Source organism: Nothoprocta perdicaria, unplaced genomic scaffold (assembly GCF_003342845.1).
Source record: "Nothoprocta perdicaria isolate Ctin4 unplaced genomic scaffold, notPer1 scaffold_426, whole genome shotgun sequence".
NCBI classification, from domain to species: domain Eukaryota; kingdom Metazoa; phylum Chordata; class Aves; order Tinamiformes; family Tinamidae; genus Nothoprocta; species Nothoprocta perdicaria.
Window position 1 is genome coordinate 283,726 of NW_020455673.1, and position 27,581 is coordinate 311,306.

At 42.6% G+C, this 27,581-nt stretch overlaps 1 protein-coding gene across 1 annotated transcript in view; it reads right to left on the minus strand.

Moving 5' to 3' along the window:
- Positions 1-27,559, minus strand: part of GAS6 (growth arrest specific 6) — a 39,631-nt gene extending 12,072 nt beyond the window's left edge. The window contains exons 1-10 of the mRNA XM_026046191.1: positions 27,490-27,559; positions 26,644-26,810; positions 13,483-13,507; positions 12,620-12,682; positions 8,472-8,594; positions 6,809-6,928; positions 4,825-4,950; positions 3,745-3,866; positions 2,839-2,957; positions 2,264-2,453 (exon numbers count right to left, since the gene is read on the minus strand). Of these exons, the coding sequence (XP_025901976.1) occupies positions 2,264-2,453; positions 2,839-2,957; positions 3,745-3,866; positions 4,825-4,950; positions 6,809-6,928; positions 8,472-8,594; positions 12,620-12,682; positions 13,483-13,507; positions 26,644-26,810; positions 27,490-27,559 (1,125 nt within the window). The remainder of the gene's footprint in view (positions 1-2,263; positions 2,454-2,838; positions 2,958-3,744; positions 3,867-4,824; positions 4,951-6,808; positions 6,929-8,471; positions 8,595-12,619; positions 12,683-13,482; positions 13,508-26,643; positions 26,811-27,489) is intronic.
- Positions 27,560-27,581: the final 22 nt, after the last annotated feature.

Sequence of the window (27,581 nt, forward strand, 5' to 3'; positions counted from 1 at the left end):
TCAAGAGACCAAACCACATATGATCCTTGTGACTTTTTGATATGTTTTGCTTTTAAATAACGACTGTCTTTTCATCTGCTGGAAGTTAAAATATTACTGATWTCTCACAACTCACTGTAAAGTTCCTACATGGATCTGTTAGCAAAAGCACTGTTGCTGCTTTAGTGAAACTAAGGGCGTGATCCTGCACACACTAAAGCCCAAAGGAAAATCCCACAAGTGCATTTAATGAGCCAGAGTTATGACCTCTGAAGGTTGCTTGGGTTTGTACTTGTACAGAATACAAGGTTGAAAAGTACACAGTACACATACTTAAGTACACACTTAAAAGGCATGGGTAGCTACTTGTTTCAAAAAAGGAGCCATGTAAAACTGTATAACCCTTCCTAGAAAGGATCTTCAAGATTAAAACCATGCCTGACAGAGGAAACAGGGGAAATCAGGGAGGGGAAGAATGAGAGGATCATGTTTTCAGCTGTGTGGGCCATCCATGTATACTAAAGAGTATGGGGGACATACCCATACATACCTTTTATATATACACCCTATACCTTATATATAGATAYGACTTACACCTTATATATATATACCTTAGGGTATGGGGGATATACCCATGGGAGAGAGGGGGACACTGACTGTTAATCAGTAAAGAAGAAAACACCTGTAGAGCAGAGGCAAGGAGTAAGTAAAAGGAGAGAAGAAAGAAGAAACCAAGGACCGAGGACCACAGTGACTCAAGCAGCAGCCCAAGTCTCAGAGGTGAGTGAATAGTGAAGTCAAGAGACTAAATGTTCCTGCCTCTTCTTGCTGCACTAAGCAGACCGATCTCCAACAGGCAATTTCTTGATGCCAGTGGCACATGGGGAGAAGGCCTGCCACAGCTGAGTGGCAGCAGGCTGGCAGCTGTGTACCTGAAGATGCTATTTACTTTTAGCCTAGGGACTTAGCTCTGCCTGCACAGAGCAAACACAGCCTTTGCGCCGCTTGCCCTGTAACTCCAGCGCATTTGAGTATGTCTGTATTACTTAAAGAAAGCAAACTGCAGACATGCCTCCCAAAACTGATTCGGGAAAGTCTGTAATTACTTCCCAGAGAGCTCCAAGACCTAACAATTCTGTTACGCTCCTTCATTAAACAGTTTAGCCAGACAAGAACTGTTTTCTGCAATTGCCAAATTGCCCAGTAACATCAATTCCACTTTCTGCTTCTTCCTTCACCACTCTAAAGGCCAGGCTCTACCATCCCTCCCAGCACACAGTTATTGATTGGTGTATTTCAGATTAGCAGAATGAATCTTTAATTTAGTAAGAACTGGCTTGAGTCCACTCCCACCTGTAAAGATACAGCATGTTAACACAGTTTACCTGTAGCTTCACTGCATCTCTAACACTCTCCACTTGGAAGCTAAAATTCTTTCTTTCAGTAATAGCAAAGAACTGAATTAAACCTCACTTGATGTATTTGAAATATTACTAAATGTCAACAATTGGCAATACACACACTGAAGGACTTTATCTATCTGTTCATTAYGTAAAATCCTCATCTAGCATTGATCTTACTGTAGGAGGTTTTAGTGATCCTAACTGGTCATACCCAAGCATAGGATATTTGCCTAATGCTCAAGAGACACTCTGAGAAAGTGTCAAGAACATGAATCCCTACAAGCTCCAAAATAGAGCACATCTTCTTGTAAGATTCCTGGGATTATGTTTTTAGTAGACAGAGACTCAGATGTTTTCTAGTAGTTTATGGCTTTACACAGGATTTTAAATTGAGTATTTTGTATTTAAACAAGCCTAGAGAGTTTACGAAAGGACATTGCAGCATTAAGAAATCACGGGCCAGAACTCAGCCCGCTGGAAAAAAATGAAAGAAGCAAACAAAACAAAACAAAAAGCAAGAAAATCACCAACATAACCCCCTCAAAACCAAGACACCACACGTCAGGCAAGCCAGCCTTGGGAACTTCCTTAAATGAATGATGTTCTTCCCTTTCCCTCCCCTCCTACGCCCCTCCAGAGGGTGTCCTCCGGAACAGCTACAGCCAGCTTAGCACTCATCCGTCTCAGAGCAGGCACTCCTAGAGGAGGCCTCTTACTATGCTAACATCATGCAAACCAGTGAGGCATTTTCGTTTGCCCTGAATATAAAGAATAAATTCAACTTGTCAGAAGAAAAACCCCAGTACCCAGAACCTGGCTGCACAGACAGAGCCCGAGGAACACTCGAGGCAAGCGCTGGGCTCACGAGGGCCTGTACTCACTGTCTGCCACACGCCGTGGTTGATGAGCGGTCCGCTGCTGGTCACGCGGCCGATCCCGTTGTATTTCAGCTGCAGCTCTAGGCGGCCTTTGCGCAAAGCCAAGACTATCCACGTGCTGTCTTGACGGCCTCCAGCAAAGAAAAGGATACCTTCAGGATCAAAGGTTCTAAAGTCGAACTCAGCCACAAGTCTGACCACACAGGTGGCAAGAAATAAATTAGTTATGCAGAGTTCAGAAACCACAAAGTACTTTCCACACAGATAGCATTACTTCTAACACTTAGACTGCCCTTTTAAATTGTACTAGCTTTGAATGCATTTCAGACTTCAAAGTCTGAAGAAAGACTTCAACTGTCAGAGCTATTTTAACATAAAGTCGTAACTACAGAAAACATTACTGTTCTTCAGCAATTATCTTAGGAGCTCTGTGGTCAAGACTCCCCCTCTCAGTTACTGGTTTGGTTAACATCTAGCCTTGATAATCCAAATAATGACGATCAAATGATGATCATAAAAAAAATTAATGACTTGGCTACATTGCCTATATTAAAGCTGCCATTCAAAATTGTCCTCACCTTGTCAGTTGTTTCCTTTTAAAGCGCAGCCTGATAACAGGGGTTCCGCTGAACATCCTCCCCAGGTATAATGATTTAATACTTTTTGCAACAGCAAAAGGCACACATGGTATAATGTTCTATAATCAAAACAMATTTATTTTCCTTACAAAGCAGAAAGAAGAGAAGCAAAGAGGATGCCTTTTCTTCCTTTTCCTTTCAAACATATAGTAGCTATACATATAGTAGTTTAGGGCACTTTAAGGGATATCCTCTCTAGAGACAGTAATTTCAATCCTAAACACATTTCCTCCTTTCTCTCTTCCCTCCTCTTCATCCGCCAAGGAAGAATGTTTTCCCATTGCAAAATGAAATCATTCTCAAAAGGAACAGCCCATTTTCTCCTGCAGCATGGGACTCACACCAAAAAACTTGCTAGGAGCCTGCTATGGGTTAGCTTCTGTGGAAGCAGCCTGTGCCACTGAAGCCCACCCACCTCTACTGAGGGCAGCATGAAAGCATGAAGTGCAAGTGCTGCTCTGTAACTTACATCATATTCCCCCACACCTTTGCACCATCTTACTGGGGTAAATACAGAAAAGCTGGTGCAGCCAGGGGTAACTCACAGGCAAACAGGGGCCAGGCAGTGCTCTCACGGCCATGCTCTTAGTGGGATGGGATAGGAGAAGAGCTAGTGAAATGTCACGTGAACATCCTCTTGCTCAATGTTAACAAGACCCTCTTTCTCAGGAGRGCTGCATTCCTCATCAAAGTCTCCTTCCCAGCTCAAGTGACCTTAGCAGCRCAGTTCTCTTCTACTACTTGCTCAGCTCAAAAGGCTTTGGTGCAAAGCTTCATCAATTATTCTTAATTGCAAGCGTAAACGAAAAGTCTTTTCTGCAGCTACTGGAAAAAAGACCAATTCACCTCACATGTGTTCATGTCTTGGGAAAGTTTTACTCCCCCTCTGCCGTCACAGTGACAGGTGTAACTTCCTGGTGAGTTAACACAGGTCTGCTCACAGAGCTGCTCTTCACATTCATCTATATCTGCACAAAAACAGCAAAGGAGAGAAAAGAAAACAGAAACTTTCCGTCAGTGGGAAGGCTAGAAGAGGAACTCATCTTCTTGTGTGCTAGTTGAGAGCCCTAACTTCTAGATGAGGCCCTCTCCCTTCAAACCCCTTTCTGCTACTCCTGTGCTGACTGGTCCCTGCAGCTCAGGCTAGCAGGGACTACCTGCTCTGTTGGCTTCACTGCTACTCAGCCGCACTGGATACTTGTTGGACAAACAACAGCTGAATTTCTCATTGCTTTCTTTCCCTTTTTCCTTCTACTTCTTTCTTTTATCTTCTTCTTTTCCTTCTGCCTTTTTTTTTTTTTTCCTCAGCACACTCTTTTCCTTTGGCATGTTTTCAGCCGCTTCATAAACAAATGCAGGAAGACAAATTGTGATGGCCCACAGAGATCTCTTCAGGCACAGATAAACACCTCAAGCCCACAGGGCTCGTGGGTATGTGATTCAAGCCATTACACTGAATTAGCAAAAGGCAGGGAGCAATGCTGGTTTTGGAATATTTTCAAAACTCACTCAGTTGAAAAAGCTTGCAGGCTGTGTAGCCAGCATGACTCTGCATAGTCCCTGCATATTAAGCTCCCAGTTCAGAGAAATACCGTATGACAGATTTTGAAAGAACAACAGCTACTGCTCTGTTACTTCACGTGTAAGAGAGACCGCAATATGCACAGATGCTTCTGAGCTTCTTCCAGATCTTGTACTTGTCATAAATTTAAGAAAACTCAGAAATTTGAGCTTGTACAGCTTGATTCATGCCAAAGATAACTGCAAACTTCACATATTTGCTCACAAGGAGTGAAAGACAACAGAAGTCTAATGTCTAAGAAAGAAGCAGAAAATCTTTTAATAAAGTGTGCAGCTAAACTTCCATGTTTTTATAGCTTTAAAGCATGTAATAAATGCTAACATGATGTTATTTCATGATCTTACCTTGACAAGTCTTTCTCAGCTCATCATATCTGTAGCCTGCATCACAAAGACACTCATATGAGCTTATTAAATTCTTACAGTGAGCTTCTCCACAGATGTCTGCTGTTGCTGCGCATTCATCTATGTCTGCAAAAACAAGTAATTAAACAAGGCTGCTTCAGATGAACATAATCACTTCATAATCACTGTTTGCATAGCAGAGTGGGTTCAGGGTCAAGTGATGTGATTAGTATTTTGGCAACTGAAAAACTAGTATCTTTAAGTATCTCCCTTCAGTGTCAGCTAGCTATAAGAAGTGATTTCAGTTGTGCTTTCTGTCTTCAAGCCACTAACACTTTCTGGAAAAAAAAATGCAAAGTGGTCCGGAAGAAAAACTGTTAAAAAAACACCCTCCCCCAAAATCCAAAATGCCACTATGTTCAGGGGCATAAACTCCAAGACAAAAAGCAGAAATCAGGAAATGACAAAAGCAGCCTGATTTTAGCATAACACAGAAAGAACACTTAACAACCATAGAATTTTGTTCTCCTTCCTTACACCACCAAACAATCCTTTTTCCACACTTACAAAATGACCTAAACCTGATGTTCTGTAGTGATAAAGGAGAGCTGAGGAAGCTCAGTTTGCTACAAAGTCTTATATGAGATCCATGTGGGATTTTTCTATGGACATACTTAACGGGCTGGCACTGGAGGTTCCAAAAAACAAAAAAATGCTTTTCTACTGTGTTAACTAATATGCAGCAAAACCCTTGTATTCACAAAACATTTGCAGAATATTATGAGTTTCATATTTACTTCTATGTTCTAATACATGATAAAAYGGCAATTAAATGCTACATTTGGTAATCTTCCCACATCTGAGTGAACCAGTCTGTGTAGCCATGTAGGTTACAAAGCCTACTCTACAAATCCACAGACTGAAACTTTTTAGTGTTTCTATACTTAACTATAGGAATAAGCAGAAGGAAAATGACAAAATGACATCRAAGAAACATTCAAAAGTGAAGATATCAGCCTTGCTCTTGGCTTTTCTAAGTGGCTGACCTCATTTCTCCCCTCCCTTATAGAAAGGGATACCAGGTAAATTTTGCAATCGTAACTTTAAATGGTACAAGGGAGACACAAGTAAAATCCTGCTATTTGTCTTTTTTTCTGGTAGAATTAATGTTGCTCAGCTGAGGTGACTAAGCTGKTTAGTACTACATCATCACACTACCTGCAAGAGCTGTATATGCAGATGTGCTTGTTTTTTTTTTTTTTCCATGAATCATATAACACTAAAAGCCACACTCATTAATGAGTCTATATCACAGCATGCAGAAGAAACACTTCTAAAAATCCCAGAGGCTTAAGTTCTGTTGATATAAGTTCATTTCACAGTTTCAATCAGATACTTCTGATCCTTGATTTCTGTTCCCAACTGTTATGTAAACTAGTTGCCTCCCTTAAATAGGGCCTTTCTACAGCTATGAATATTTGATTACAGTCTTCCAGAAGAAATAAAAGCTCTATTCTCTGCACTTTACCCATCTGAATTTATAAGCTGCACATGTCAAAATTTAGGGGAAAAAAAAAACAAGCAGCACACAAAAGAAAAACAGCCAGCTCATATACTGCAACACAGTGAGACTGGAAGGAATGATAACAATGCATCTGGCCAGCCCTTCCTCCTTTTAATGTCAGGATATGAGGCGTGATCAGCTGGATCAAGTTAGCCCAATCCAAGCCCCAAATCCCCTGTGAATTACAGCAGGGTCAGAGCAGTGCAGTGTGACCACTGACAAGTCCAGGCTTGCACCGCTGGCTGGAGCACCGACTGCAACCGCAGCAGAGCACAGCTTCTAAAAACTACCAGCAGCAGCAGGGCTGGGTAGGAAGGAGACAGGGCCTCTCATCCCACTCAGCAGCCTGAAACGCAATCCCAAAGCACTGAGAATTTGCCAAATGAGCTGAAACAAAGCGAGAGGTCCAGAAAATCCTACCTTCACATGTTGTGCTGTCTTTAAGGGAATAACCACTGTAGCACGAACAACGGTAGCTGCCGATCTTGTTGAGGCAGATCTGGTTGCAGCCACCATGTTGCACGCTGCATTCATCGATATCTACATGAAAAGAAAGTGTTGGCGTCAGCTTTCCAGCTCTGTAAATAATCTGGAGAGTGGCAATGGGATAGGAATTCAGAAGGAGACAGTCCTAACAAGAAACATTGTTACATAACGTCACATATATTAAAAAAAGGGACAAAGATTTCAGTCAATCACTGCAAGTGCATTAATTCATGTTCATTTAATAACAGAAAGGTCAAAGAGGTAATCAAACTGACAAACTCCCTCACAACTGTGAGCATGTAGAACATTATTTTTAGTCACTGTGGAGGTGAACGCAAGTCCACCTGCAGAAGCAGACCTCTCTCTTTTCTAGAGAAAGAGATAACTAATATTTAAAATTATACTAATATCAGTAAGCTTTGATAAAAACTAGGACAAAACTTCTCTACTGCAAAACTCATCAGAACATAAAAATTATATATTTACAGGTATTGAGCACTGAGAGTGGAACTGCTCCACTGAATTTCAAGGTAAGAATCTGTTAAAATGAGTAAAGCCTGAGGCTCACCCTCTGTGAGCCTCATCTGGTCATTTTATCCTGCTTCTATAAATGGGAAAGTAGAGTTAGACAACTGGTAAAAGAGCAAGTTTCATGGCATTTTATAAGCAAAAGAGGGGCCATGCGTCAGATTGATCGGCTGCTGAGCCCTCAGAGCTGTTTGCCTACCCATCAGACAGCTATCACAAATGCCTAAATAAGCTGCTTGAGAGCRATTCCATCATTTTGCCCAATTGTTCAAAGTTTCCCACCAGAAATACAGATTTTGGTTTTCCCGATATCTTGGTGAGAACTGAATAGGATTTCTGGACATGATTTCTGGCAGTTACAGAGTTCTGGCAAGCAGAGGAGCAGTAGCCCCAGTAAGAAGCTTTGCATACAGAAAACACCAACAATAGGAAGAACTTCAATATTCCAGAAAGGACACAGAAAACCCTCTTGGGGACACAAACTCCTTGAAAAAACAAGCTGTTTCTAYCTCAATATTCCCCTTGGAATCAATGGGAACATGCAGCAACACATAACCGGACTTGGAATAAGGCCCTGTTGGCRAGATTGTAACATACTCATTTTGTCAATTTGTGCATCAACAGTGTAAGAACCCAGCTGTCTGCTAAAGGCTGCTGCTCTCCATTGCAATGGTGTCACAAAGCAGCATGGGCAGCTTGTCACGCTCTGCAATCCACTGCCATCTCTTAAATCAGGGTTAGCAGAAGCAGTTGAGGAAATGACCTTTGGAAAAACAGTACASCTTAAATTCTGCTATCCCTTTCAGAGGGGTAGGACAGAGAGTGAGGGCATGACTTCTTAGACTACCTCAACAAAATCAAGCTGAAATACACTAAGCTTGTTTAAAAAAAAAGACATTACAAAGTTATATGATGCATAGAAGGGTAAAAAAAACATGAGCACTATGTAATCCAGGTTCACTACCATAACTTCTGAGTATTTCAGCGGAGTATCAGTGAACATTTACAAGTATAGCAAAAATAGTTTGTCTTTGTAAAAGGCATCAGAGGTAACAAAACTTCAGGTTACCTTTTTCACAGGTTTTTCCCTGCCAGCCACGTTTGCATTCACAATAGAAGTCTCCCTTAAGATCTTCGCATCTGACAGTCCCCTCTTTGTGACAAGGATCGGGCGAACACTGGTTTGGCAAATCTGATTTAAATGAGCAATAAGAAAGGGAAACAAAAGAGAGTCATGCATGAAAATCACTGATAGCCTGAAATCCCAACTAATCCATTGAAATCAGTGACAATCTGATATCTCAACTTGTTTGCTAAAGTCAAGACACTTAAACAGCAATGAAATTGCTATTAGAAATACCTGACAAACTGGGAGCTAATTCCAAGTACTCACATGCTAAACAAGCTATGTCAAGAATTTGGCACAGCTTTGTGGTGGAATTCACATCATTATAAAAGGGAGTGAACTGCTACGCCCAATTTGAAGGAAACATCCTGAAAACAACTCAGTAGCTAATTTTTAAGAAAATGAAACTTTCCCCAATTTTGGAGAAAATAGAAAGAAGCCAGCAATTCAATACTCAGGGARGGAAGGATATTCTTTTCAGCTACTTCTCTAGCTTAGCTGAGGATCTCGTCCAGGGCTCCCAGGTTTTGCTGTTAGTAAAGAGCTATCTTTAATATTTTGGACAGAGCTGACCAATAGGCATTTCTGGTATGTAGAATGAAAATTAAAAAAAGGAAATACCAATGTGCTACCAGCAGAAGAATCAAACAACTTCCTCAGTTTGCAGGCAGCACAAAGCCCCTACAGGACCAACACAGAGTAAATGCTAGTGACACAGAGGTTCTGCCACTGGATTTTAAGGAAAGTTTCCAGAGGTGACAATGGGAATTCTCCAGGGAAAAAGACACCCCACTCCATCTTCACTGTGAGCCTTGGTGCCTCAGTGCGCAGGGAGAGGAATGGTTTTTAACTCAKCAATCTCAGCAGACTGAGAAAAGTTAAGACCTGGATTAACTCCTGCYTTTTTTCAGGACTATATTATTTCTGTATTTCTCTTAACTCCTCTGTGTTTACCCTGAAAGTCACCTTCATGACAGGCTGCACCAAAGCCAAAAACATTTCTGTGAGCGCAGACAGAAGCAACTCCCTTTGATGTACTTTATATAAAGCTTACAGCACTGTTGCTTGCAGTTGCTGTTTTAAATGTGAAGACAAAAACATTTCTGGATAGCAATGCTATCCAAGACAGGTGCTACATTAGGCGTAAAAATAAGGCAAAAGAATATATTGCAACGCTGCCTAATATTTGTAGAAGAGCTATCAGGAGAAAGTAGTCAAAAATCAGGCTGTATTGCGTGTTTCTTAATATTGTAACCCACAGCAGATGGCCCTTTCACTCAACTACACGAGCCTCTGCTACTCATAAACCTTGCAGTGTGAATTACATGAAGACTGAAGTTAGCAGTACAGACTGCTGCAATTTCTCCAGCCTAACATGGAGTGMTAATTTTGTACTTATTTTCTGGTTAGCACAATGAAAAATATGAAAGTTTTCTTTAGTCCTTTCTCTGTAAGGTAATAAATTGAGTTGCAGATACAAAAACTGTCTAGTGCAAGGTTAACAATGACCATGACAAGGATGACATGCAATGGCTGTCAATGAATATGGTCGCATAATCACTCAGGAAAAAAAAAAAAAAAAAAAAAAAAAAAAGAGTCTTTTTTAGTGCAGCACAGACTTAGCCTCACAGACATGGAAATGTGTTCAAAGTCGCTTGGTAACCCAAACGGGTCAACAGGGTCATGTACAACTTCTCTTGTGGAACCTCAGGCCTCCTCAAGAATCCCTCCTCAAACTGCATCCATCCTTATCTGTCTTGCAGAGCTAGATGGAAACAAAGATACTGCCCAGCAGAGTCCTGCCCTAKTGCAACACATGGTAGATGGCAGGAATAACCACAGGCATTTCTACTGCATCTGCACGAGGCTAAGAGTTTGTCCCTTTCCCCACGGGATTTGACAACGTGAGGCACAGTCCTACACTCTCCTAGGGGCTTCACAGCCATGTACTTGCACCAACTTCACTAAAGTTGCTCTAATTTACACKATTGTAAGAGAAATTGTAGCTCTTATTTCCATTCATTTACATTAGAGGAAAAGTACTAAAAGCAATTTAAAAAGTGACATGCATGGATATAACTCATAAATGAAGGCAAGAGAATGCAACTATCAATTCCATTCTGAGCTCTGTATGGAAACAAGATTTTACTTGAATACACTGCTGCTTCTACTTCATTACTCTGTACTGTATTTGTCGATATGCATGAATAGGGCAAATTAAAACTCCATGGGGAAAACACTGTGTTGTGAAGATTCCAACACTTGCTATTAAAAACAGACAACATAAGAATCACCCCACTGTGGATTTTAAGGACACATGAAATTTTGTTTCCCCCAAATATCCCAGAATTTATCAAGCTCTTTCAGAACCAAATCCCTAACTCCTACGTGGCCCACAGCATCTCTTTTAGAAAAAGATCCAGCGCTGCAGACCAAAGCATACTTGTCTGGGTGTGAAACAAGCGTCTAAACTCTTATGCAGTCAGTGGAGATCTAGCCCGTGCAATAAATGGGGTCCATACAGAGATTCAGTTCTCCGTACAGCCGACACCACTCGATAAACTGAGCCATTCCATAATCCAATGAGTACAGACTAGCTCTCCATTGACTGTAATGGGAYCTATTTCCCATGTAGGCCCTTGCACCCAGCCATCCGAATTCGGAGCTGAATCCTGCTCACAGCCCTGATTTAAAGACCTTATGAAGAACAGAATTCACAAATTCCACACTGAACTGTCTGATCAATGTCATGATTAAGATTTGTACCTTTTTTTTCCAGTATAAGCTTGGCTAATATTACCTTAATATCACCCTCCAGCCTTTGGACTCTGCTATGTCTTTGAATGCCAGATTCAGAAAGCCTTCTACTACCTGGCTTTGAGAGGACAAGGAGACTCTTAAGAAAAATAAAATATAAATGAGTCTTGCAGGCACAGGCCCACAGAGCTACATAGCCTTTTGGCAGCAACTGTGCAAAATTAACAGACACCTTGGAATCAGTTAAGCACCAGTCTGACATTCTTTCAGGCACATTTCAGACTGCTTCTCCTTTATGCTTCTCCTATGAAGTAACAACAGCTAGCAAAACCTCAACCATTTAAAATATTTTCATATTTTAATGAGAGAAAATAAAATCATTTACTTGCCAAACCACTGCCTCTGCAATGGCCCAAATTCCTAAAAACTATTATTCAGCTTTTTTTTTTTTTTTTTTTTTTAGTCTGCTTCTCCTTTATGCTTCTCCTATGAAGTAACAACAGCTAGCAAAACCTCAACCATTTAAAATATTTTCATATTTTAATGAGAGAAAATAAAATCATTTACTTGCCAAACCACTGCCTCTGCAATGGCCCAAATTCCTAAAAACTATTATTCAGCTTTTTTTTTTTTTTTTTTTTTTTTATTTCAGTACCCAGGGAACATGATTACCCATTAGACCTGCGTTTCTACAACACTGCTGAGCCACCTGGAGCAAGGGTTTCCAGTGGGTACCACTACTTTTCAGCAGCAACCCGCACCTCTTCACTTCACCACACACCCCAAGAAAAGGAAGTAGAGGAATACTCCTCAACTGCCACACAGACGTCTGTACAACAACCTCCAAASTGATTATACACTGAATTTTTAAAGGTGGTAATATTGAAACCATGATGACATGATGGCTGAACCTGACTTCTTTGACAGAAAACTGTCAGAGTTATGCACAAATATGGGTATGACTTTTTAAAGGTTACTGAACAGGGCAAGCTGAACTTAACATTGAAGAACAAGTAAAACAAAGGGAATGATGCACARTGCACAAGCTTTTGGTAAAGCCTATTTCTTGTCTCTCTTGCTTCTCATATCCCTCAGACTCTGGGAAAGTGGTGGGAAAGAAATGCCTCACCTCCTGAAATACCACATCACTGAAAGACAACAGATAGTTGACAATACGTTCTAAAAGGGACAATGTAGGAAAAATAGCAGAGTCTTGAGTACAGAGAATAGGAAGGAAAGCACTAAAATACTGGGAAAAATGGAGATGACTGAGGTGGTTCCACTAGTTCAAATACAGTGATAGATACAAGTAGTTACAATATAAAAAMGCTTACTATGAACGCATGTAAGGAAATCTGTCCTTGTTGAATGCAGTGACCCATATTTCTGAATACAAGCTGAAGAACAGAAAATGAAATCATTATTGTTATAATGATTGCATGGCAGCTGTTTAAAGCATATAATCTCTTATCTGGCCTGCTGATGTTTCATTAAGTAAACTTTTGGAGACTCAGTGCAAACCCTCTGCGATATTGTAGTCTCCCAGATGCCTTAAAACTCATCAGCTCATAGAAAGTTTTAGCTCTGACCTACAGGAGCACAATCATTTTACCAGATGCTACTATGATTCTACAAGTGTGTTAGTAGCTGCTCAAATTTGACCTACAAAAGAGCAACAATCTCTTTTAAATCTAAAAAGCACATGGAGTTTTCTAAAACTGACATCTGTGGTCTTAAGTACTACGCATTAAGCACAAACAGAAAATAATGTTGGCATGACAGTCATAAAGTCAATACAATAAGCCAATGGATCAAGCATCAATAAAAGTATTTTTAAGAAGATTAGTCATTAGTGCAGGTGGTTACAAAGGAAAAAAGATAGAAGACTTTGCACTGCCCACAAAAGCTGCAAGCTACAGACATAAGTAAATGCAACATTAATACACATTCTAACATGCAGAAAACATATGCCGAATCTCTGTGAGAAAATTATASATATGTAAAAACACACACACCCCTCCAAATTACGTAAGGAACATACTTCTATTTTAGAAATTAGAATTGCATTTTTATTGCAATTTCCATCACATTCCTTACAAGAGCCTTTAGCTGTAATCAGCCTCAGCATTAGGCACCACATACGTGCACTGCCACACATCAGCACTGCCACAGATGGAAAGGAAGAGCCGCAACTCACCCAAGTATCTCGGGTAAAAATATTCCTGTAGGAAACAGAAAAAAAAATACAAAAGACTTACTGGAATAACACTTGTTCTGYTATTGTTTATTCTATTAGTATTTAACAACTGTTGATAGTTCAGTGGTATTCCACGGTAGTTACACGACAAGATTCCAACAAAAAATCTTAATTGTTTTTATTTGSAGTTGGAGGACATACAATGTTGTAGGTGCGTGGGGTGTCATGACAGAGGCATGCAACATCTGCTGCAGTCTCCATATGCTTTTTTATTATTATTATTTTGACACGACCCGTTCAGTGGCTCTGGCAGTGACTATCCAAGAGGTAACGGTGCTGATCATCACAAGTGGTAGAGGAAGGAAGAGAAACACAAAGATTAAAAAATAGAGGGAAACTACAGAATCACCCACTCCCCCAGGGCCTCCTTGGCATACAAACTGATGCACAAACTGGCAGCACCATAACCACTGAACTAGAAGGGGACATTTTGCTTTCGTAACAACAAGCACACTGCAGTTGTTATAGGACCCACTGCCATACTGCCCATTAGGAACCCCTGTCACCCAAAAACGGGAACACTGCGAACTTGCAAGGGAGGGGAAAGCAGGGATCATCAGAGTTGCTTGTTTCAGAAAGGTCTAAATAGACATTTAGAAGTTTTATAAGGGCAAAAATGGCCTGAGAAATGCAGTTTCACAACAAACTTCCATTGATCTAAAACTTAATTGAAAAAGGCACTGCCACCCTTCTCACGCTCCACTGCCACCCATTACTGCTTCCTGCCTGTGTCAACACACTGTAGCCAGACAGTCACACCAACAGTTGGCTGATATGATATGGATATAAGCTTTTGCAGTAGAAAAATCTTCAGCCAAGTGAGATCTTGCCAGCTGCATGTTGCTTGCACCAGCACAGAGAAAAGCCAGGAAAACGCATGGAAGGGGGGAACTTGGCCTGTACTTCCACATGTGCACACCACACAGACAAGCACACTCTATTGAGTCGATTCACACTGGACAGTCTAAGGTAATTACCTAGTAGACAAGGTCATACAACCTAAGTTTTGCATTGCTATCCTCCTTCAGAAATAAATAAATAATAATTTGCTGTTGACAAATATGCCCCAGTAATTGAAATTCMCCATATAAATATTCAGCATAAATCAAGAAAGCTTCAATAAAAAAGAAGCTGAAGATGCAGTTCACACTTGACCACTTAACTTGGAAAGACCAAGGCAAAAAAARATCAAAAGTAAATCTAAAAAGTCTAATGAGTACCCAGCTTGGCTGTAACCACAACCTGAACCTCAGCCAGCATTTAAGGAGAAAAAGAGCTGCGTGAGAAAAAGACAGCTGCACATGATAAGCTTTTCCAAAGGGCTTGTCTGTTTGTTTATCATTATTTCCCCTTTATTTATGTCCCCAAATTGTGCAGATGTATTTWACTACGAACACTAGGCTTATTCAAATAGTGACCAGAACAACTTTTTCTGCACTGAAAAGATAAGAAGCCGAAACTTTTGTAATCATGAATGTCAAGCTTATTGTCCAGAGTCAGTATGGACAAAGACCTAAAACTCTATTTTCACTTTTGAACTGTGATAAACTGTGAAAAAAGAGGGGAGTGCTAGGAAAAAAAAAAAAGTGTAATATTGTTTTTAAATGAACACTAAGGAAATCAGTTGTTTTGGCTTCAGGCACAAAGCACAGAYTTGGGGCAAAACATTTGCCGTGTCGGTTTAGGGAGCCAGCGAATAGCACAGCCCTCGTGCCTCTGCTGCTACTGACTTGCTCAAAGAGTGGGAGAGGGAAACTCTGAGGCTTTGTGCCACCATGAGTTTCATTTCATGAGGTAGGTAGTGGAGTAATTTAAACACAAGACTGTTAATGTAAATTTAACACTTCTTTTCCTGTCTTTTTTCGTCTGTTTATGTTATGCAAAACTCCTTCTGATTAGTACTATTGCTCCAAGCCTACAATTAAATCTATTYGAAAACAACACAGCTATCACTTTATCTAAGACATCATCTGTCAGCAAGTAATCTAACATTACTCACTATTGTATCATTAACTTCTCACTTTTCTTCCTTACAATAGGGACTTCTGGAGCTGTAAGAGCAACAACAGACTTCATTACAACAGAATTCTAGAACAATAATGGCAACAACATTCCATTTAGCCAAAAAAACAGTCAAGAATGAAGAATGAATTATTTCTAGTTTTCCCGAGAAAATGAATTTACTCGAAGTCGGAGTAGTAGTCATTTTTCAGAAAACACTGATAAAAAGTCTGCCCACTTAGAAATTCGGGTTGCACCTAGCCTACACAGAGAGACAGCCAGATACGCTTGATCTTCAGCGCAAGCACTTGACCCTACCATATCTTTTCACAGATTTCTGTGCATTCTGTGCTAAGTCCCAATGACACAGGGATCTCGGAGAAGACAGAATCTCGGCACTATACAGGATCAGGTCCCTATTAAAAGTCTCAGGCTTGTCTTCCCTCCACTAGAAGTCCTCCATCTCACCTTCAGGATGCAACAAAAATGCCAACAGAAATGCTTTGATGTTTGCAAGCAAGAAGGTCAGAATATCAAAAAGTATGGCAAAATATTCACTTGTTACTAATTTGCTCTCTTCACACCTACTCACCTTAAACTTCAGTCTGTGAACCCTTTAGATGTGCTATCGTAATTACTGCTAAAAATAAAATTGCAAGGAAAAGAGAGAGAGGCTTTTTTCATAAAAACCTTTAAGCAAGTATGTATTGGACATAAACATCTTCTGTACAGGCTCTCGTAGACACCAACCTCATCAAGCTTTATAATTTAKAATTCCATGCAACAATAACATCTCAGAGCAAATGGGAGGAGGTCAAATATGCCGTGTCCTAGACCTGACGGGAGCACCAACCTCCACCTGAGAGCAGCCTTCAAGAGATCTCATTTGGACAATTTAAACCTCTCTGTTTGCTCCTATCAAAATGCCCTGAAAGCATTTCCACGCCTGCTTCTTGTGACCCGGCACACCTTCTGGTTCCAGTGTATCAGCTAGCAAGCCTGCACAATGTCAGAAGCCTCTGTCTTCAGTGGACTGGCATCAGGAAACCTGGAGACTACAGACCTGCCTGGACTTAGTTACGTACAACTTGGCAAGTGCCATCAAGCACAGTACAAATCAGCAGGGAATTTAGGAAGAGAAGGACAAATAGGAGGGAGTGAGAAGTGCCTGGCATCTACAAGGCTCCACCTTTCCAGTGAAGTGGAAAAACATGGCATGAGGCCAGACCTCCAGATAGGTCCTTGCTTGCTTCTTCCGGCTCAATTCAAGATATTTGTGTGTGTGTCTGTCTGTCTGTCCAGGAGACAGAAGTGTCCTTTTAATAAAGAAGATTTAAGGCTTTACAACTGTCATCCCTTCCACTCAGGCACACATGCTAGGCGAGTCTTTTGATGCACTAAACAAAATTACTTGGAAGATTCCCAGAATTCAGCATAGCAAGATCTAGGGGTATTTGCTTTTATCTCAGGTAGAGTGACACAAAAAACACTTTATTCAGGTGCTTATTCAGGTGCATCCTCAGCCACAGCTACTCACAGTGATTCCAAAACTTTGTGGGGTGTCTAGAAAGAGGAGAGAGCTCAAGCTTAAAAGTGTCCTAAAATAAAACAAAATGAAACAACCAACCAAAAAACAATCCCCCAGGCTATTGGCCTTGGCATTTGTTTATTCTTTCAAACATGAATGGTTGAGTGAGACAGTYAGGAATAACTGCTGTGGAGGGAGCCCCATGACACCCTGTACTGCTGACACAACAGAGTAGAACACRAAGGTAACTATGCACGGCAGGGCCAGAGAACTGAAGGGGCACAAGTACTTCAACAAATTTCCCTGCCAGAGGAAATGTACCACGTTCTCAGCCTGTTCAAAACTCTATGGCCAAGCTCACCCTCAGCAGCACRGTCCAGAATTAGTGAAATTATACTGGGTAGGCATTTGTTCTGCCACATTTTCGGAGAAGATGGAAGAACACCAAATCAGACCAGTCCTTCCATGAGTCATTGTATATAAATAGTCCTTGTGAAAACATAACAAAGACCCTGTCTACACCAGGAAAATGTTCTCCCTGTTGCCTAAAGTGATTGGCAACAGTAGAAAACTCAGCTAAAAGTCTGCCAACTGCTTCTGTTTGTTTTGCTTGAGTACCAGGTCAGGTAACCCTGATCAACATTGAATTTAATCAGCATCATGTTTGAGCTGTACTGACAGCTGGTAAAACGTCTGTGCCAGGACTGCAATATTGCTAAGACCAGRGGATCTAATAGATTTGTGTTAGCAATGGTAATTTCTAAAAGGTATTTGCTTAGGGCAAACAGGCTACTCAGACTCTGACAACACCCAAGTTGCCAGTATTGCAAAAACAAAGCCAACAAGCACCCCATCAAGCACATTGCAGGTCTTCTTCAGACATGGARAAGCATAAAAAGGCACAACTCCATATAACTTTATCTCACAGCTCCCCTCTAGAACCCTTTAGAAATAAAGTACAGAAATACAAAGTTTGTGTCACAACACAGAGATTTCCTAGTAGTAAAAATTTCATTTGCCTAGAGCATTATTGCTGCTTCTGTAGACCCACAGCTTCTGCAGAGTAACTTATTAATTGATGTTTATGTCCATTTGTTACCTCTTACAGTGAAGTGACAGCTTCCACATGATGCCCTTTTCGCATAGCTACACAATGACTCTCTCCTTTCCGCTTTCTTTAGGGATTAAATATTCGTTTTAGGCACAGCATGACCTTGTTTATAAATASAGTTTATGTTTGCAGACTGCAGGCCTGCCCTATCCTAACAAAGAAATAGCCATTGCTAATCTTAATTGGCTGTAACTTACTACTTGACTTGGGTTGTTTAACTGTTACACTTCAGGAAAGCAAATCTCACTAATGCACAAGAGCTTCCCATCCTACTTCTTTTTACTTTGGCCCTGGGCTTTTCATGCACCACAGATCTCATGCTGAATGGTTAGGGCTTCCTCCCATACAATGYTCCTAGATAGTCCTACCATTCAGAATCTCAAACCTACTGCTAGGGAAGTTCCCGCTGAGCTCAATGCCGAGTTCCTTGCACAAGGGATCTCTACAGTGCCGAGTTTGTTTGCTTCCTGTTTTGCTTAGGCACAACATGCACCCACAACACATAGCATAAAGAGAATTTTCTCCCCATAATTTGGCCTGCTAAGTGCTTGAAAGCCCCACTTGCCATGTTGCTATCCAACAGTAGCCTTTAAGTCTCATGTCCTACCTGCAAAGTTACAGTTGTTTTGGGCAGTATCTGGGGTTTGTGTCCATTTGCTGAGTATCCATTTTGTGCTGTTCAGCTACTGTGATGCATGCAGACTATGGGTGAATTGTGTCCACTGAGTTGCTGATCGCCAAATGCTACAACCTTTACTAAAAGATGCATTTTAAAATTACCCTTTGTAGTAGTTGCTCCTGTTTCATGCAGCTTAAACACTGCCACAGAATGCCAAAGACTGAAAACAGAATTATCATTACAGCTCACCCTCTCCTCACTCTCTGAGGGGCTAGACTATTCCCCAGCAGCATACTGARTGCCATTGCAGCAAAAGATTTTATACTAAGATGAGAAAAAAAAAAACCTCACTAACAATTGTAAAACACCATTAGGGGAAAAATGTAATGAAAGGCAAGAGGGAAAAGCATGTTGTTGCATGTCCAACATTGCAATCACTTAAAGAGTGTGATCCAATGAGCTGGTTGTATGTTTTTTTAATTATACTTCATCTAATCTAACTTTTGCTTTTCTGATACTATCCTGAATATTCTCTGGAATCGAACTCACTCTTCCAGGAGTGAGCCAAATGCAGTAGCTCCCCAGATGCAYGATTCTGTACAGTGCCACAAAGACCCATTCTCATTTATGTCCTCTTCTGTCCAGGCAGGGAGCACAAAAGGATGCTGAACGGAGACAACATCAACTCATGTCCCACCTTCCTGGGTCTCCTCCTTACTTCCCGACTTTTAGTCTTCCACTGCTTTTCACTGCTGATACTCAACAGAAGAAGGAAAAAAAATCCAAAATTAAAAAAAAAGTTCGTAATATGCACAATGCCCGCTAGAACTGCAAGCAGCCGCAACAACATAGTGATGAGGGTAGAAATGTAGAAGGGAGACTTGCTTGAAAGTTGCAATCAGTTTCTCCAACCTTGCTTGGTCATTCATTTCTTCAGCAGCCTGCGCTTGACGCTTTTTGCTTTCTCCTTTGCACCTGGCCGTTCGGCACATTCACAGCCTGCCCTTTCCACTGTGCTGGCACAATCCTTTGTAAAGTTACACTAGTGAACTGGATTGGGGAACTGATGCAGCTGCAACAATCCTTTTTTTTGCATTTGGTTACTTTTCCTTTAGATCAGTTCCTTAAATAAGTCCATGGGGTTGCACAAACTGCTGTGCAGTGARGAGGAGATGGGTGAAGAGAAGAAGCCAGTGGGTTGCTCGAACCAGCTMGATGAACCAAGCTTCCAAATTTGAAAATGAAGTGAGAAAAGTAAGATGAGTGGAGAAGCCAACTGAAAGAATCTCTTCCTGCTCTTTCTACTGTTTCTGTTTGCAAAAAGCCAGGGTTATGGTCATTTAGCACTCACTGACCTACCTAATTGGAATACAAATTCCAATTGAAACAAATAATATTCTTCTTCTTCTTTGTAGTTGTCCCGTCCCTATATTGTCCCCTCTTCATAGCCTAGTTTTGTGTCCCACAAGCCCCTGAGCAGCAGTACTGTCCGTACCTTCCTGATTAGGTCCCTTCTTGGCTTCTTCCAAAACTCTGATGTGGGTTCCACCCTTGTTCTTCAGACCTATTTAAAAGTAATTACTAGGAATTCATTACGTTCATTTAAGAGCTTGGAGTGCACACGAACCACATCTGCCAATTTATACAGATTCAATGTTTCCCTTACCTGATTCTCAAGCAGCTGTAATAACAAAGTGTGCATTAATTCCCAACAGGCTGCTGCCTCCCTTTTTGTTTTGCTTTATTTTTAGTTTAAACCAAACAAAAAAAAAAAAAAAAAAAAAAAAAAGCCTATAACCACAATACTTTTTTTTCTTTCTTTCTCACATATTTATTGAAACCTCTTGCATTCCTCTAAAAACTCTGCCTTACACTTATTCTGCTTTTTCCATTATCTTCCTCCTTTACCCAAACCTGTTTAATCCCCACTTCAATCCAGCACTTTTTCCATCCTCTCTTTGAGCAGCCCCTCCATTTAACATTAGCCGCTTTTGCTTTCTCACGTTCCCTCCTGCCCCACAGGAAGGGYACTGTGCTGTATTTTCGTGATGTGGTGTTTCATTATTTCCAACTCTATTCTTAACTGTTAAATTCACAGATGTGAAAAGAGATAGAGATCAAGTGGGCATGAGTCCACGAGCTGGTGACTCTGGAGCTGACAGAGCTTCTACCAGCTCAATCTTTGCTCACCCTTTTCAATTACATGGGATAATGCAGCTTTAACTAATAAATGTTGGGCCTGCCTTCTAAGACAGACAGGAGTATTTATGTTGTTCTCCTAGTACCGAGCTCCACAAGCACAAGCAACCACAAGCAAACGCTGTGTCTACAGCATCCAGCGTCCTGCTYCACCGTCCCACTCTATCCCACTCTATCCAGATCGGGTAGACCCACTGCAGTTTGGCATGACTCACTTCCAGCCYGCTCTTTGTTAAGAGAGGACCGAATAAGGGCAGTAAGGGAAAGGAGAATGTGGTGCACAGCCAGATTTTATTTCAACATAGAACTAGGATGCCACTGCGGCATATACCTGAATATTCAACCTTTTCTAGTTCTTTCTTCTCCTCTTCAAATCCAAATTTCCCCATATTTCCTTTCTTAAAACAGGTATCACTGTGCCTGGAATACATTTTTTCATATACTATGTCCAAGTACAAGGACCAACAAGAATGAATTCTGGACTAAYGAGAAGAGAGATAACAACTGTAAATATAGCCCTTTCTCAATTCTCTGCYAAAATGCCATGACAAATGGATACACTGAGAAGACTTTCCACAACAAATATAACATGACTCTCTTCCTGGATCTAAAGGGGAATATTTTATACATGGCTGATGACATCTTAATTGAAAGATAATACCAGTATTCACAGAATCACAGAATATTCAAGGCTGGAAGGGACCTCTAGAGATCATCTAATCCAACCTTCCTGCTCAAGCAGGCACACCTAGAGCAYGGGGCACAGGGYGGCATCCAGGCGRGTTTTGAAGACCTCCAGAGAMGGAGACTCCACAACCTCCCTGGGCAGCCTGTTCCACTGCTCTGTCACCCTCCCAGTAAAGAAGTTCCTCCTCACCTGGAGATGGAACYTCCTGTGCTCCAGSTTATGCCCATTTCCCCTTGTCCTATCGCTGGCCACCARTGARAACAGCYTGYCCCCTTCCTCCCTGCATTCTCSCTTCCTGAACTTATACACATTAATCAGATCCCCTCTCAGCCTTCTCTTCTCCAGAGAAAACAGGCCCAGCTCACTCAGCCTCTCCTCGTACAAGAGATGTTCCATTCCCTTAATCATCTTAGTTGCTCTTCTCTGGACCCTCTCRAGAAGCTCTACGTCCCCCACGTATTAGGCATGTATGTGTAGTCTAGACTATACTACATCCACTAGATAAATTTTACACTTCTCAACTCTCCGACTTACCTCCCTTCCTCCTGCATGCCTTCATGCCATTGTTGTTTGCTGTTACAAATGTGCACCTACATCACTACCCTTAGAAACATGACCTAAAATTCTCTGCCAAGCACTCTTTCTAGAAGATGAACCTAAGGTTTGGATGGTGCTGATCTGCACTTGCAGCTTATCTGCATTTTATCAAGAGTAATGAAAGAAATAGATAACAAAAACGAGCCAGTCAAACTGACCAGATCTGCAGGGGGCTGCAGAATAAGCCCCATTTAGCCAACAGTAACAGCAGACATGATGACTAGGGACAAGCAGCTATGGCACCAACAAGCAGCAGTACCAAAAGATGAGAGTAAAACAACTTCACTACCTCCAGAACAGAGAAACTCCTTTTACAGGGAGATTGATGTGTTTTAAAGTGAAATCCAATGTTGCTGAAGGACACTAGCAACTCCTTTCCCTTCTGCCCTTTGTTTTGCATTCTTGCACGTTTTTAGAGCYGGTCAAGCAAATTCCATACCAGTTTATCAGTCAGTTAACAAGCTATAATACCCTGACTGCATACCAAACTCAAATATTTGTGTAGCACTGCCTTTTTATAAGKCCTCATCAACATTTTAAATAAGATAACATTCTTATCTCTATAACCCAAGATATTTTGTAACTTCACCCCATCTATCACACCTCACATATCTTTTAATAAATTTTATCTTTTAGATAGAAAGCAATGAATATGCTTTCTGTCCTTATTTACCCACTTACCATCATCGTTATCCATTCCTTTTTTTTCTGTTCAATGCCTGTAGCATAAAGGAAATTATAACACTGGAACCATCCTAAATTCTCTAATAGTATCTAAGGGTGTTATAAGCAACTTAATGGAAAAGATAGGCTGCAAGACTCATTAGCCTAGGCTCACACTTTAATTTTACCATGTATAGTCATACAAGCAGCACACACTGGATTGTTTTGTGTGTGTGTGTTTCTTTTCTTAGGAAGCAGAACAAAACTCAGTCTGAAAAGGCTTCAATTGATCTTCCTTCCTGCAGTCTGGGCTAGCTGATATTTTCCAAAACATAAAAGACAAAAGCTGCATTAAGCTGCATTAGGCTGCAAACGAATGGCTGTTTAGCCCCACCTAATACCCTATTATTAGCAGTTGATGTAAGTAATCCCACATGTGGCAACACCCACATTCAGGTCGCACAGAATGCGCATCCCTGCTGCTTGCAGATGTTTCTTTGAAATGCTGAGCAGTGAAACAATGCAAGAGGGACATGACATTTCATTTCCATTTGGTGGCCTGTCATAGGTACCCTTGCATAAAATATTATTCTTGGCTAGATATTATAATTGCCTGAATCAAACTATCCTTTTACCTGACCACAAATTACAGCACAGCCTTGCTTCATCTTGCCTAAACTTCTGAAGCTATCTTAATAAACCAGTTTATTTGATTCTGTATCACACCTTTATGTTATGTTTAACCTAACATAACCTAGGCTAGGCTCTTCGCACAACCACAGAAGGAAGGATTCTAAGGAACACTCCTGAATTTCAGACTCATACATCAGATGGAGACAGGAGGCAGGGAAAAGAGAAGCTTCTGTGCTCACATCACAAGACTTTTTTGAGGTCTAACAGAGAAGYAGCAACCTATTAACTCATCTTTAACCCTCAACCAGCAAGGCTTCAAGAACACTGCATTCATCAGAAGCAAACATCCAGATGGCTACGCTTATGCTCAGCTGAAGCTTTAAAGTGTAAAGCTGCAGAGACACGTGCGCAGAGCTGACACTACAGACCAGTACTGCACTGCTGTGTGCCTTGTGGCTGGCCTGCTATGAGGTTAAACTCAGTGCAAGGCACTCAGTGCTGCAGCTGTTTCTTTCCGATACGGTCCAAATGATTATTCTCTGTGAYCACATCCAATAAGCAAAGACAAAAATTGCTGCCTTCCTGAAGTGCAGCAAAACTTCAACAACAATGTGTGCATTTCCCCCATCAGTGAAAGTCCTCACTTTACCAACAAGGTCTAGCTGCAATCTGAGGATGTGCTGAAGTGTGACCCAAGTTACTGCAGCTCCTCAAAGTGCTAGGTGGGGTTTCYCAACAGTTTCCATCTCTCCCGAGTCAGGTCTCTCTCAGCTAGCTTCCCTTCTCCTTCAGTCAACAGGCTGGGATGTAAAATCCAGCATCAGCCAAATGACAATGGGCAAGTTCCTCATGTTTCAGAAAGACTTCAGTTACCYTTGGTGCATATTAAGGAGATGTGAAGAGAACAAGTCTGATGAAAATGGTAGATGAAGAAAATACAGATACTGCCATAAAAATGGACAGCTGTGCCTTACAAGGTACTGAAGGCTTCTAATATATACAGTAAAAACAGCCCTCATRTCTGACCTCTATCATTAGACATTAGAAAACTCCTCCTGAACAGCAACTGTCACCTTTATGCAACACACTGATTTGAAGTTGGATAAGCAGGGTGATAAATCCACTGATATGAGATGCCATAGCTGCTTCCCAATAAAATGCAAAGTAAGAGCAAGGAGCTCAAAGACCTTTAGAGCTTTGCGACACAAAAGGTAGGATCTTATGCCACTGCACACCGAGAAGCATTTTAAAGCACAACACTTTGATACAAAAGTACATGTAAAACAAGAAAGAGGGCAGAGACWCTGCTGAAGATTGATGTAGCTTTAATGATGTTCCTTCAGAGGATTTTAGAACTAGAGCAGGGTCTAACAGCAGCAATCACACACACACAAACTCTTTGCAAATACAAGATTTGTCCTTTAAAACATGCTTTAATGACATGACATGACTGGAGCGTACAGAATTTATATTACATAAAGATTTTAAAGTCCAAATGATTTCAATATTTTAAATTTTCCAATACACAGAATAAGTGCCAAATATTGTTTCAAAAATGTGCATACATTTACACAGTCTGCCATTATCTAAACTGACCTATCAGTGCATCTTACATTACTCACCTCTAGCAGCTTTATYGGTCAGAACTCGGTTAGCAAAACTGGTGACCTCAAATCACCTTCTTTCCAGAATGCTACGGAATCACATTTGGGACTTTTCCTGCATCACTCCTATATAGTGACTATTTGTRTTAAATTTAAAGATGTGATTCACTGTAAATTGAACTTGCTATGATGTCAGGCACTGTGCCACCCCACTGCCATCGTCCACATTCTGTATTAGTTTGGCTGTACAAGACAGTGACAAACGCTGCTGTAACCAGATGTGACTGCGTGTACACGCAGGAGCTGCATTATTAAACATGGGCTGTGCAAGAGCCCCCGGCAAACTCTGAAGGGAGGATATTCAAAAAGAAAAGCCAGCATGGGAACATGTTTGCAGTATGTAGCTCTAGTGCTTTGTAACAACTGTCTAGTGCACTCTGTATGCAGTGCTCTCAGCCTCCTGGCGATGCACACATGTCAAGACTTGTTTGGCTGAGACATAAAGCAACTCCAGAGAGTCCCTCCCTTGCTGCTTGTGGGCACCTATGTGCATACACGTTTGTGTACATGCACACACACTCACTCACTCTCTCCTAATGCACTTCTCTCCCTGATGCATCGCACAATTGACAGGAACACCCTGTGCAATATCAAGCTTCAGGCTCAACACCAGCATATCCACCTCCCCCTGTTACATCACGGCCAGATAATCTCTGCAATGAGAACAGCCTATTCAAAACAGCATACAGGGGAGGTGCAAAGTCACTGGCAGAGTAAGCCAAGCTCAGTAAAGCGACACATCTGCATCCATGTACTGTCCAAACAGAAGAAAATGGAAGGGCAAGTCAGCCAGATGGCTCAAAAGACTGAAAGGCAACTTGTTACACAGTCTGTAACTGTGAATCCACACTGGTTTCTAGAAATGCATCAGTGCTGTGCTTCTAGACACATGTGCTCCTTTTTTTTTATGTGACAGGTCCTGAAACAAAGCCACTGACTCTAAAATGCCACCCAAGGTGAATGTGACCCAGCAGCACTGAGGTGCACTTCTACTGGCTGCTCTGTTCTGCCATACAGTGCTAGGACAGCACTAAAGGGATTTTAAATACGTCTGGGATARGAGGGTGGAGGAAAGCAGGAGAGTAAGGTGTCCAGACAGAGAGGCTGTAACATTATGTCATGCGTTTACACSGCTCCAATTCTCTGGAAACAGCAGCCAGGCCAAGCACGGTCGGGCCGTGCTGCTTATCCAGACTGTCCTCCCTGCGGTGCTCGTGAGCCAGCACTGACACAGCCCTTGCTCAGGCTAAGTGCCACACCGCCTCAGGTTATTTACCTCCTGCTTCCCCCTCCTCCAAAGAGCTTCCCCAGCTGCACCAGCACCCGGCACCCACAACAGGGGCAGGCGGGGGAGCAGGGAGGGCAGAGGAGGCCAGCAACGCGCCGCCGTGCCCTTACCGTCTCGGGGTCGTTCTCGAACACCTCCCGCGCCTCCTCCTTGTTGCAGTGCTCCTCCACGCACTCCCGCTCCAGGTGCCCCTGCTTGGTCTCCTCGAAGATCTGRTAGGCGCGGCGCTGCCTCTGCCGCAGGAACTGGGCCGCCTCCGGCGCGCGCAGCAGCACGGCTGGGCCGCGGGCAGCCGTGAGGGGCCGCGCCGCGCAGCGCCCCCCGCGCGCCAACCGCCACCCCGTGGGCTCCAACCGTCACTGGCGGGCGCCAGCGGTCACCCGCGCGGGCTCCAACCGTCACCCCGCGGGCTCCAACCGTCACTGGCGGGCGCCAGCGGTCACCCGCGCGGGCTCCAACCGTCACCCCGACAGCACCAACCGTCACCCCGACAGCACTAACCGTCACCCCGACAGCACTAACCGTCACCCCAGGCGGGCTCCAACGGTTATCCCAACAGAACCAACCGTCACCCCAGGCGGGCTCCATTGATTACCCCGGGAGCTCCAACCGTCACCGGGGCGGGCGCCAGTGGTCACCTGGGCGGGCTCCAACGGTCACCCCGGGAGCACCAACCGTCACCCCGGGCGGGCTCCAACGGTTACCCAGGAGCACCAACCGTCATCCCCACAGCACCGTCACCCCGGGCGCGCTCCAACGGTCACCCCGGGAGCACCAACCGTCACCCCGGGCGGGCTCCAACGGTCACCCCGGGAGCCCCAACGGTCCCGCGGGGCGAGCTCCAACGGTCACCCGGGGCGCGGACCCTGTCGCGCCCCCCCGCTCGCCGCCCCGCGCGGCGGGAGATGCTCGTGGGGACGCGCGGCGGTGGCGGCTCCGCGCGCGGCGCTACTCACTCTGCGACGAGTCCGCCGCCAGCAGGACGAGCAGCAGCGCGGCGCCGAGGGGCGCCGCGGGCTGCGGCATGATGCGGCGGCGGCGGCGGCTG